Genomic DNA, 12620 nt, shown 5'->3' with positions numbered 1-12620 from the left:
TATGTAACTGCACAATCGGTTTGCTGTTACTATTTTTGTCACAAAAATGCTGCTTTAATTCTCTACCGATTGGCCTATTACAGAGTACCGAGACGGTTTTAACATCTCGCTGTCTTTCAGGAAGACAAGAAAGAGGGACAGTGTAATGATTTTGGACTGTGTGCGGAAAGGCAAGTTGAGAGCAAGAGGGAAACAACACCGGCGCCGGCGTCACGATCGAGAAGGAATGGGCGAGGAGGTCACAGGAAGAAGGGGAAGGAAGTCGCACGTGGAGCCAACTTCCCCACTCCTCCGCGGTTTCCCGTCTGAGGTTAGCTGTATGTATATACAGATATACATCAAAGTGCGAACACGAACGAAGGCACGGACACATTCTTTCGATACAAAGGTCTGCTCTTTTTCTACACGTTGCGTGCGTACTGGGTATTCTCGTTTGCTCTTTGGTGCACGGCCAGCTTGAAAGGTGCGTCCTTCACCAATTCTCCCTTCTGGTCCTCCGACCTTTTTCGACCGTCACAATGTTTCCCCTACTCAGCAAAGATCACGATGACCCGCAACCAATCAGGGTCGTTTGTAATACCTCCACGTGGCTCACGCTCGCAATCGGTGCGTACGCACACACCCACTGTTATGCAGCTGTATGCAGCTACTGGCAAAACACCGCGTGCAACGTTCAATCGTTTAAAACGGGCACGTCCATTTAGAATTCATTTAAATGATTTATTAAGACGATGAACATGAGAATGATATTAGATGTTGGAATTAATTCTGTCCTTTTATATTCGATCATTTATAACTTTAGTTTAAATAGAAATATTTAATCGTCACTTTGTTATTATATGGTAAATTACCAACCTTCTAGGATTCTGTATCCCTTATATATATAATATATCAGTATTTATATATAATAATATTGTTATTTTGTTTTGCACAAGTGTATATATCTTCTGGTTATGTTTAGAATGTATTTATTATATTGGCTAGTATCATAAATGCATAAACTCCGCAGTCTACCGATGACCATGACAATGTATGTTCTTATATGTATACAGGGTGTCCCAAAAATGTTGTAACACCTTGAAAGGGGTGGTTCGGGAGGTGATTTGAAACAACTTTTTCTTTAGCGAAAATGTTCGCCAAGGCTTCGTTAAAGAGATATTAAGAGAAAACCCCGACCAATCAGAGTGCGCGTATACCGTTGGAGCGGCCGTGGTAGCGAAGACTACGCGCTAAGGGGCCGCGCTCATACGCTACCGCGAGCGCTCCATCGGCATACTCGCGCTCTGATTGGTCAGTGTTTTCCGTTAATATTTTCTCAACGAAGCCTCGGACAACATTTTCGCTAAGGAAAAAGTTGTTTCAAATCACCTCCCGAACCACCGCTTTCAAGGTGTTACAAAATTTTTGGGACACCCTGTATACGAAGATTGGTACAATTACAAGTGTGCTTGATTATTACAGCAATTGTAGAAGAATAACAATAAGCAACATTTGATGGCTACTAAAATTTGTATAGGTGTATTGTAATGATCAATCAGGTTGAAGATTTAGAACGTTTGTACTTTAATGCACCAAATTTTCGAGATTTTTTCTTTCACGGAACAGGATTTATTTAATATCTTTTTTAACTTTGAGTATACTTTAGGTATGTTTTAAAGTACATTTGGTCATTTTTTCAATTCATTACAAGCAGAGATTTTTGAGATATCGGGTTTATATATATTATTACATATAGATAATATATACATATAGTAATGCATATCGATGATATATTATATACATATATTTAAATATTATTACATTAAAATTATTATAATTATATTATACACAGTAAATAGTATTTATACAGTGCTCTCTTGGACTGGTATTAAAACATTTCTGTATTACGATGTCATTCTTTCGAATTATTTTATAATACCGAATTATTTTATAATACTCTTAAATATATTGCAGTAATAATAGGTTTATCGGTGTCCTTTTTGCATTAGTCAGTTAACTTACTTTATAATTATATGTAACATTATTACAAGACTGAAATAATATACCTCTTCCTGAGATAATTGCTAGATCTCTTTATTTTTTGAGCTACTATATATGAAATATAAAAAAAATATTGATTCAATATCAAGTTGTATATATAAAAAGAAATATAATAATTGTTATTTATTATATTTTCTTTTAACTACTTTAACAACTCTCTAAAAAGTGGATCTAACTTTTGAAACTTCCAAAAATAATTTTTAAAAAATCACTGATTTATTCTTTCGTATGTATACGATGATATAACCATTTATATCGACTATGAATTGCAGAATTTTCACTGGTATTATGTAGTATCATGTAGTAACCTGCAGAGGTCAGGACTGTAAAATCACAAATTGCATTTAGTCTATAAAATAATTGTAGTGTTTAACTTAAATGTGAAAAGTTCTCCGTTAATTAAAAATATTATCGTTATCGAATCTTCTTTGATAAATTTGTCTCCTTTGACAAAGGTACATAATGCGCATATAGTTTTCACTACTGTTTACCCACTATATTTGCGCATATGACATTCAGATTAAGGTTCGTAAGAGTAATAACGGTGTAAAGGTCAAATATTTCCATTATTTCAGTGTTAAAAGTACGGTGGGAATTAAAGAATGAGTTTTATGGAGGAGCAAAGGTCGCAAGGTGCGGTCGATGAGCAAATTCAAGCCTTCATAGAGACTGAAGCTAAAAAGCAGCAGTTTCAGGTTAGCTCGCGAGTTGCTTGTGATATCTCCTTTACGTTGTTTACGATTTTGTGACAATTTTTCTAATCAATTCATCCATCAAACATACCGATATTAATTTGCAACATTATTTCTAATATGATGTAATACTACGAACCCGGGGAATGTAAAGAAATATTCATTAATTTCGTCTTTGTATATAATAATAATTATATTAACGAAATTATATTCGAAACCGTACCTTTTAACAGTGTCTTATGCGACCTTTTATATAAATAAATTTAATTATAAATAAGAAATATATTTTTTTAGATAAATTATTTAACATACTAACATAAGACAAGTATATCTTTTCATAAATTTTTAAATGTTACTTTTTACTTTCAGGAATTGACATTTCATTTAACTGGCATTTGTTGGGAAATCTGCGTTGGACGTCCTGAAGCATGTTTGAATCCAAAAGTTGAAAAGTGTTTCATAAATTGTGTAGATAGATTTATCGACACGACAAACTTTATTACAAACAGATTGGAACGTGTAGTTTTGAACAACTATTCGAAAGTGGATGTACAGTAAATTACTGCAAGATCACAAAATCTGCATAATTAGATTATAGATCATACATTATCAATGTTTATGATAAAGTATGTAGCGCTTTGCACCTAACCCTTGATTCATATAACTTATTTTAAAACATGTTATCAAGAATCCGTGGTTTCGTAAGCCGTCATAGGCGAAAGTTTATAGTGGGAAGCATTGTCATTAGCAGTGTTATTTTCATAAGATATACGCAACGTAAGATTCGAGAATGGCAAGAGAAAGAGATAAAGGAAATGCTTGAAAGGACAAAAAGAAGACAGTACTTTGAGTGTACAGAAAGAACATGTAATCAGATGATTATTTCCCTCGCATCAACTCTAAGAAATTCTGTAATAAAGGTTTTAGATACTGAAACTATTGTAAATAAACTCAGAAGTGGCTGTACCGATAAAATAGCATGTTGGAATGAATTGAAGGTTGTAGCAATTGCCAGATCAGCTGTAATAATATATTCATATGCCATGTTAGCTACTTTAATAAGGATTCAATTTAATGTAATGGGTGGCCATGTCTACAAAGATATCCAGAAATCCAATGGTACAACTACAGAGAATATTGTACAGACAAAATATATGTCTCTTTCGGGTCGATTCATGTATGACGGTGTTAAAAAATTAAGTTCTCTTATAAAAGATAAAGTCGCAGAAATAACGGCTTCGATATCTTTGAAAGATGAATTAACTTTAAGAGATTTAGAAGAAATATATTGGGCTATAACGTCATCTATATCTACAGATAATTCAAGGGATCCTGTAAAAAATCTTGCAGAATACATGATACAAATAAACTGCGAAGGCGAGCAAGAGACTGTGTTGTTGAAATTAATTAATGAAACCCTAGATCTTCTAGAGAGCGAAGAAGTACAAAACTTAACACAAAGTAATATAAGAAGTGGGTTTAGCTTATTAGTAGATCACATTTCTGCATTTTTTACTGGTCCTCCTACAATGGAAAATGGTAAAACTACAAATGGTATTTCAGTACCAGGAACATCAAGTCAAAATCATATGAGTTGGAAAGAAAACAATAGCACAGAAGCGAATTATCATGCAAATTCGTTTGTTAATATTAATAAGGTGTCGATGCCCATGGCTAAAATAATACCAATCATAAATGGACAAGTACCAGATAAATCAATATCGCAAGATTTTCAGGCAGACTTATTACAACGTTTTGTAACAAATAACGAACTTAAAACGCTTGGGGCAAATATTTATGAAGCATTTAGTTTTTAAGTTTAACAGTGAAAATATTTAATATGTACACAAAACACAACATGGCATATATACTGTGTACAATATTGTTTCAAGTATAAATACATTATTTTACATTAAAAAGAAATACAAATGTATCGTCTGTAGTAGTACATCATAGATAAGATTTTGTTATATATATTTATAATGTGTTTAAGCTATGAAAAGACAAGTCTATCACTTTTGTATCCACTTGTATATTTATAATATCTTAGTAATGGGAGTATTATAGTTATGTATAATATAAAAATAGAATTGTAAAAGTATGTCTCAATCCTCTTGTTATTGTATGTAATTTCCTCAAGGAATTATAATATATTTTTACTTTTCGAAAATGCTAATTTTTATTTCGTTTTCTTCTTTTCCAGCAATTAATTTAGAAATGTAAACAACGAATATTTATAATTAACTTAATCTTTAAGTAATAAAGAGAATATGATTCAACATTATTTCTGCACTATTTTATTAATAAACAATTTTAATAATAAAAACGGCAGTTTGGTTCAAAATTATCATCAAATGTATAATAAATTACACAAAAAACATTGATAACATTTGAGAACTGCATTTAGGACAATTCATTACATCACTTGTTCATCAAATTTTAAAATTAGAGTATATATAAGATATATCTTAACCCAGTGTATGTAGTACGTAATTAGAAGATTTTATCAGAATATGTTTGCTTATGTTTTGATTTAAGATTCATAAATGAAATGTTTCACTCAATCTCTCAGGGTTCTTTGGCTGACAGACTGCAGAAGCCCTTGGTTATAGCTCCTAAACCGATGCCTTATTCAGTCCTATTGCCTCATACAATAAATGCCTCCTTTTCTAAATTTTATGTTACTTAGATTTTCGGTATCTTTCATTTCGTATTGCATTATTTGTATTATATGTGATAATGAATACAATCTTTTCATTGGTACAAGCATTTTGTAAATGTATGTAATTAAATTGATTAAATTTTTCTTTAAATATTTTCCATCCAATGAAATCCAAATAATCGATATTAATTAGAGCAACTTTATCATACATTAATTAAAATAAACTTTTCTGCGTAGAAACCTTAATCCCAGAAACTCTTTTTAGGAAGATATCTATATATCTATATACGCATATCTACGAGAAGTTTGGAAATCACAGCCATAAGTCATAATATGTCAGTGCGCCGCTCTGCCTTTTGAGGTGCAGGCGCATTGTACATATTAGTAGAGGTCGCGGTGAAATTAAACATTTCTTAAATTTTAATTCTTTCATCATCGTATTAAGTAATTATCAAAATGTGGAAATTTGTAGCTCGTGGTATTCGTGAAACTCTCGAACGGCGTACGTGTCGTACAAATGTTTATTCGCAAACGTCGCAAGATAGCAACGCAAAAAATGAGGTTAAAACTAATTTGACATGTAATCATAAGTTTCTGGCACCAAGCTTTTCGATTTTTAATAAAGAATGTTGTGGATCAGCGAAAACTGATGGTGCTAAAGGGAAGGATCATGATTCCAAATGGAATACAAAGTACTCTTGGTCTGACGCCGTCGGATGGGTAAATTACGCCGTTGTTTATCTTACACATTTATTTAGATTATTTAGAAGTGGGCAAATTGTAGATGAAAATTTTCGAGTAACTGATAAAAGAATAACAATTTTCGATATGTTCATTAAATATTAGAGTTTGAATTATACAAATAAACTCCATAGCTTCAATGGAATAAACATTATACATAAATTGCTATACAAATAATACATTAAATAAATAATTTTATTGACAGACCAGTGTATTAGCTGTTGGATGGGTAGTATGCCAAACGTTGTGTCTTCGTAGAAGACTTTTCGAGAAAGAAAAATGTGATTTTTTAAAAAGCAAACTATCTCAATTTTCTGACACACAAATTACCTACTTGTTTGGTCAAGTATTAAATTTAAAGCCAAAGCATATTCTACCTGTTACTAATTGTGTTGGAAATAATAACAAAAAACACATACAAGAGGATGCAGAAACAGAGTGGGAAGCTGACAAACCATTTGGACCTATCACCATTGAAGAGGTAAGAATGTTATTCTGTAGATATTACAATTTATAATGAAATTCATTGACATTGACATTGTGCCGCTTATTAAATATTTATATTTACTTATATTTCTATGCATTCTTAGGCTCTCAAAGAAGCTACAGAAGAGTTTGCTAATGCTCATAAAATAGCTATGGGTGAATTTGAACTTCGTTATGGTCTAAAAGCTTTAGAAGAAAAACGTTACAAAGATGCAATAAAACATTTTACTACTGGTGCCAAGTTATCATCTACTGCTAGTATGTTTAATTTAGGTTTGTGTTATGAATTAGGGCTTGGAACACTAGTTGATCAAGCAAAGGTATGATATTATTTCTATGTTATATATAAGTTAATACAATGATTCACTTATTGTATTTCGTAAGATACAAGGAATCCTATTTTATATATATTCTTAAGAAGTTTCATCTCTGTTTTCTTAGGCTGCAAAATATTACAATGACGCAGCAGAACGTGGTCATGCGGATGCCATCTATAATTTAGGAGTTTTCTATGCTCAAGGCAGAGGTGGTCTTTCAATAGATGTTGGGAGAGCTCGTAGTTATTTTACTAAAGCGGCAAAGTTAGGTCAAAGTCAAGCACAGTATGCATTAGATTTAGACAAACATTATTATCAATTTGAAGAAAAAGAAAATAATACAATGTACTCAGATAAATGTGAAAGTACTGTGAACTACATACAAAATAGCAAGAACGTGAATCATATTCTTCAGAAGTTAATTAATTATAATAATACGTTAAATACACATTTGCGAATAGAATCTTTAGAAAATCCTGATTGTAATCAAACTGAAATAGGAATTAAAAGTCCAACAGACATGTTTCTAGATATACTTGGTTTGAATGAGCCTACTATATTGCCTGTATCAGTGGGTTCAAACTGTAGTGTGCCATGTTAAAGTGCAGGACACAATTGAAAGTGAAAATACGATGTCCATTACACGTGTAAAAGTCTATGTAGAGTAGACTCTTCTTTTTTTTTAATAACATTTCTGTCGATTATATAATTATGATTTATCAAGGTTTAATAATAAAAATAAAACCTATATTTCGTATTCTCACTTCTACAATTATTAATCATATAGTAAGATCTATTCAGTACACACAGTATTTTTACAAAAATATTTATTGTTTTGTATAATATACTTGTAAATAATTGCTTTTAAAAATATTGATGATGATGTCTTTGACATATTATTATCTTTGATGAGATATATAATTGGAGGAAAGGTACCAAGTTTGTAATAGTGACTTAAATTGATACAATTCCAAATTAAATTGGATTGTATCTATGATGAATACGTAGATTATGTATAAATGTATAAATATATTTCTCATAGAATAGATGATCGATTACTACTACTTTATGTGATATATAGACATGACTTGTGCAACAAATGAAATGTGTCACATTTCTTTGAAAGTTATATTATTCATTCTTTTTTATAATACACTTCATTATTTTTTATAAAGCATATAAATTGTTCTCACATTCATAAAATATATATTGTGTACGTATAAACGTTTTTAATTAATTTTTTGTAAATACCAGTATAAAAATAAAATTTTCTTTAACAAGTAGTAATATTTATGTTTAATTTGCAAAACAAGGCTTAAGAGATATCACCAATGTGCATTATGCTTTCGCACTGTTTCCTTAATGAACTCGTTATGATTAGCATATAAATTCAGGTTTTTATCGACGGTTATCCATTTTACATTATATGCATCATCTCCAGCTGTTAGTGTTATTTGTTCAACGGTACTTCCATGCTCATCATGGAAATTTGAAGCTACAGTTTCCATCCAAGCATTGTCTGTATTTCTAGGATCATCCACATATCCTTTATAGATCTCTTCTCCCTTCTCGAAAAATTCCCTTATAGATTTTTCTAATTCCTTCTTCTCTGCATCATCTTTTCCTAGAGAATTCATAGCTTCTTCCATGAATTCTCTTTTAAGTGTTGTAGAGATGGTTTCACCTGAATCGACCATACCACCAGGAATAGCCCATTCTTTGGAATCTTGCCTTTGTATGGCAACAAATTCTAGAATTGGTTTGTCTGTGTTTTTGTCTATTTCTAATGCTCCTGTTGTTCTTCGTTTCCAACGAGTCACAATTGGATCTGCAGCATGATTTGGTCCCCATCGTCCCAAGAGGCCACGTCCAATGATACCAGTACGACCAACAGGATTTAAAGGATAACCATCTTCATTTATAATATAATCACTCATAAAACTTTTACGATTCACCTTCTCTGTTGACAAGGAATACGTACGTAAAGATATTACAATGAATGATGTAAGAGATAAATATCAGTAACAGCAGATTTCGGTACTATGTTTTTTTTATGCTATTATTTAATAATTCTCCCAATGAAGATATTACAGTAGACCTTCGTGTTAATGACAAGAAAACCATGCATTGACTTCTTTTAAAATGTATCATTTATGGATATAATACACGAGACAGTGATACTTTTGTGGATTGTGAGCATAAACATTGGTGGTAGAGTTCTAGGTTACTATGCCCATGCATCATCTATTTGCGATACATAGCTTTTCTTTATTGACTGCCATAATTTAAGTACCAAAAAGTGATCTTTGTCTAATTTCGCAATATATATATTGAAGATAGTCATCAGTTGGAGAATACACGATATTTATAAAACAAGATTATTTATTATATTTGAGAGAATCAAACATAGAGAAATGCATTGATAATCTTTAAATTTATTAAATACTATATATCTATTAATGGTATATTAAAAACTCATTAAGTAACTGTATCGTACATCCTACAAAATTTAACTCTACAGTGTGTAGCTAATCTTCTGTTTGTAATTTTTTAAGATTTACTATATCGTACAATACAAATTTTTGAAACTAATGTTATATTTTAATTTTAGGTGAAACTAAATACGTATAAAAATCTCTAATACGATTGACTACATACGGATGAATGCATTCATTCAAAAGTCGTTTTAAAAAGTTAACTAAATATTTCAGAAAATATGACATGTATGAAGCTAAACACAACTGTTATAAGTAGAATGTAATGTTATGAATATAAAAGTATTCGCAAATGCCTATAGGGTCGAAAATATCCTTATTAGTCCTTTCGAGACAAATGTCGTGTTTGAAACATATGATATAGTGGTTATGTCCTTCGAAACTTCCGTATATGACGTAATCTTACAATGGAAAAATACGGTTACATTAATGATATGACAACCATATGAAGGACGAATGGAAAAGAAATTTTGATTAAAAACAAAACTTTAATTTTAGAAGAAACACGGAAATAAATTTGGTTAAATAAAATATATAAATCTTTTGGATAAATGATACATGTACTACTACAAATTAAAAAAGAATCGAAATAGGTAATTTGATTATCAAATAATCAATTCTACCATAAAAGCAAAATATATAATTATTTATAATTTTTCATTAATGAACCAGTAATGGATATAATTTTATAACAATTTTACCTGGCTGACATATTTGTGTTATATGTTCTAGAATTATTATACCTAATGCACATATATACGAGTGTTTGATACAGAATATGTGAATATAACTGTTTTAATTAGATCCTAATTCGAATTATTATAAGTTAACGTTGTGTATTACACGTTCAAGGAGCATTCATCGTACAATTAAATAAATTAGACTACTTTCGCATGGGTTTGACAATCATTTTTTGCATATTTTAATAGAAAATTTTATCTGTATTGATTCGAAAGTTAAACTAACGACTGGTGTTTGGTGTACCAGAAAATTCTAGGGTTAGGTACGATCAGTATAAAGAATGTTGAACGAAACGGAAGCATATTTTATATTGTAGTCTCTCACCATCAAAAGAATTCCAATTTGGTTTGAACGAAACATCTTCAATTTCCGGATCCGCCCAGGGTTTACCTTTTAGAACCGGAGCGGTGTATTTGACTGGTTCGTATTCTGGGTATTCAACGTTCCATGGCACTTTATCTTCAGGCACTTCGAACCGTTTCACATTGCTGAATGGATAGATGCCTTGTCTACATTTATAGTGCATCATTTTGACAAATGTAGTACGCATGAAAACGTATTCAGATTATTGTTGAAGTTTACGATGATCAGGTTAAACCAGCTACGACGCAATCTCTTTCAAGTTCTGAAAATTACTTGAAACTCAGTCGGTAAAGTAACTAGAATACGCTTCATATATTGGAAAAAACGAGTCGGTAATATTACATCGTCATGCAGTTTGTTAAAACGACAGCGATCTAAGAATTTTAATAAATCCTGTTTAGAAATATTTATTAACTTCAGAGTATAGTTTAAACACGCATTACTTTGATTTTGAATATATTCCTTGTAACGCAGACGAAGTACCGACACGTGTTATTCAGACAACTACCAGGTGTAGATAATAGGTATACCTCGTTTGTGGTATCGTATAAGATAAATTTGTCACATGATCAGAGATTCATAGTAAACATGAGTTAGGTTTTCTTACCATTTTTATGTCACATATAACGTTATCGATTCAGAAGGAATAAGGATTTATGGAGCTCTAATAGCGTTTAGAATTAATACTAACAAGGAAAGTTTGGCAATTGATACATGCCGAAAAATTTGAATTTTTCTAGAAATAAAGTTCACAGGAACCTAATCACAGTGTCATTTTTCATTTTGGCTCAAGAACGGTTTTAAGAGTTTTAAGCGTGGAATTATTGTATAATTAGGATACAGTCTAAATGCTTTTGTAATACGAGAAACGACTGTGAACTTATTTGTTTTAATCATGTTATATAAATAAATCGAACATATTTGTAAAATGTAATAAATATTCTATGGATCGAAATAAATTATAGTTTATAGAAAAAGATAAGTATTTGTTATGCAGAATTTTATCGACCGAGCTCAAACGCTTATTGTGTGTTATCAGCCTCTGATAAGATAGTTAATCCAGAATTCTATATGCATACTTCGAGTAATCACCTTTTCATATTACCACCAATGATAATACCTTTATACTTACCTTTGTACAATTACAAACATGCTAATTTGTACATAAGTCCAGTCATTTGACCGATCGCGGTAGAAATTGTAGGTAAAAATGAAATGTCGGTAGGTTTAGTATGAACTAATAAAATATATTTCTACAAGACAATTAACCAAATATTTTTTTAGGTCAATAAGATTCTTAAGATTATTTTTTCAAATTAAATTAATTTGTAAAATAATTAAGTTAGGAGTGCTGTATTACGAAATGTTCTGACAACAGTAGTTCATTATGAAATCGCTGGGTAATATTAAAAAAAACTCTTATGGTTAATTGTCCGACAATTTACCAGCTATAGGTTGGTAAGGTTAATAAAATATATATTTCAACGGTAAAATCGAATCATTCATTGTACGAGAATCTTTCTCGTATAATTTAAATAATATAAATAACATCTCAACATTATAAAAAACAAAATAATTATGAAACAAAGGGAATTAGTAGTGGTGATGAGAACAAGCTCGGGAAACGAGGAATTTATGCATCATATTATATAATACATTATAAAACGAACAAATTATTTATAGCGCGTTCTACGAGAATCGTGTCATATGAAAAATTCGTCATAATATCTTTAGCGCGTTGTAATGAATGTTGTTTTAACGAATTAAAAAATTTTGCTACTTACACGGGGTGCTTAACTAATAAGGGAACATATCCAATTGTCTCAGGCTGATTTTGATAAAATTTACGTGGTAGATAGTTCTCAAAATATTATTTGACACGTATTTTTTATCGCCAATCGTTCCTATTGAAAGGGTGAAAACAGCCCCTAAAGTTGGGGGTGAATACAATGTTTTTTTAAATATCTTGAAAACTAGAGGAGCTAGGACAAAAAGTTTTATTCAAAAATATGCGTTTCTGAATGGGCAATTTACTCATGTCAAAAAAATTGTTTATTTATTTATTCGTGTAATTTATTTTTGG

General features: G+C 30.9%; 4 protein-coding genes across 4 annotated transcripts; 3 read left to right on the top strand and 1 right to left on the bottom strand.

The window, feature by feature from the left end:
* The first annotated feature begins 2571 nt into the window (after positions 1–2571).
* LOC128896568 (mitochondrial import inner membrane translocase subunit Tim8 A-like) lies at positions 2572–3426 on the top strand. The gene is made up of 2 exons (XM_054159936.1): positions 2572–2735; positions 3102–3426. Exons 1-2 carry the CDS (start codon positions 2643–2645, stop codon positions 3288–3290), a joined length of 282 nt encoding a protein of 93 aa, XP_054015911.1. The 5' UTR covers positions 2572–2642; the 3' UTR covers positions 3291–3426.
* On the top strand, positions 3268–4902 carry LOC128896566 (peroxisomal biogenesis factor 3). The gene has a single exon (XM_054159934.1). It carries the CDS (start codon positions 3410–3412, stop codon positions 4547–4549), a length of 1140 nt encoding a protein of 379 aa, XP_054015909.1. The 5' UTR covers positions 3268–3409; the 3' UTR covers positions 4550–4902.
* An 810-nt stretch (positions 4903–5712) lies between these two features.
* Positions 5713–8221, top strand: LOC128896565 (uncharacterized). The gene is made up of 4 exons (XM_054159933.1): positions 5713–6114; positions 6341–6616; positions 6726–6941; positions 7063–8221. The coding sequence occupies exons 1-4, from the start codon at positions 5851–5853 to the stop codon at positions 7537–7539; spliced, it is 1233 nt and encodes a 410-aa protein (XP_054015908.1). The 5' UTR covers positions 5713–5850; the 3' UTR covers positions 7540–8221.
* Positions 8053–10796, bottom strand: LOC128896567 (ADP-ribose pyrophosphatase, mitochondrial). Its single transcript, XM_054159935.1, has 2 exons — positions 10499–10796; positions 8053–8898 (listed from the first exon to the last, which is right to left on the bottom strand). The coding sequence occupies exons 1-2, from the start codon at positions 10722–10724 to the stop codon at positions 8264–8266; spliced, it is 861 nt and encodes a 286-aa protein (XP_054015910.1). The 5' UTR covers positions 10725–10796; the 3' UTR covers positions 8053–8263.
* Positions 10797–12620: the final 1824 nt, after the last annotated feature.

Source organism: Hylaeus anthracinus, unplaced genomic scaffold (genome assembly GCF_026225885.1).
Source record: "Hylaeus anthracinus isolate JK02 unplaced genomic scaffold, UHH_iyHylAnth1.0_haploid 11555, whole genome shotgun sequence".
NCBI lineage: Eukaryota > Metazoa > Arthropoda > Insecta > Hymenoptera > Colletidae > Hylaeus > Hylaeus anthracinus.
The sequence above is the reverse complement of the archived record's forward strand: the minus strand, read 5'-3'. Positions and strand labels throughout refer to the sequence as shown.

What these genes read in the sequence shown, in the direction of transcription:
- LOC128896566 (XM_054159934.1), top strand. Translation starts at nt 3,410, where the DNA reads ATGTTATCAAGAATCCGTGGTTTCGTAAGCCGTCATAGGCGAAAGTTT.
- LOC128896568 (XM_054159936.1), top strand. Translation starts at nt 2,643, where the DNA reads ATGAGTTTTATGGAGGAGCAAAGGTCGCAAGGTGCGGTCGATGAGCAA. An exon ending in CTAAAAAGCAGCAGTTTCAG is followed by an intron (nt 2,736 to 3,101) that starts GTTAGCTCGCGA and finishes TTTTACTTTCAG; the next exon opens with GAATTGACATTTCATTTAAC.
- LOC128896567 (XM_054159935.1), bottom strand. Translation starts at nt 10,724, where the DNA reads ATGCGTACTACATTTGTCAAAATGATGCACTATAAATGTAGACAAGGC. An exon ending in AAATTGGAATTCTTTTGATG is followed by an intron (nt 8,899 to 10,498) that starts GTGAGAGACTAC and finishes CCTTGTCAACAG; the next exon opens with AGAAGGTGAATCGTAAAAGT.
- LOC128896565 (XM_054159933.1), top strand. Translation starts at nt 5,851, where the DNA reads ATGTGGAAATTTGTAGCTCGTGGTATTCGTGAAACTCTCGAACGGCGT. An exon ending in GACCTATCACCATTGAAGAG is followed by an intron (nt 6,617 to 6,725) that starts GTAAGAATGTTA and finishes ATGCATTCTTAG; the next exon opens with GCTCTCAAAGAAGCTACAGA. An exon ending in CACTAGTTGATCAAGCAAAG is followed by an intron (nt 6,942 to 7,062) that starts GTATGATATTAT and finishes CTGTTTTCTTAG; the next exon opens with GCTGCAAAATATTACAATGA.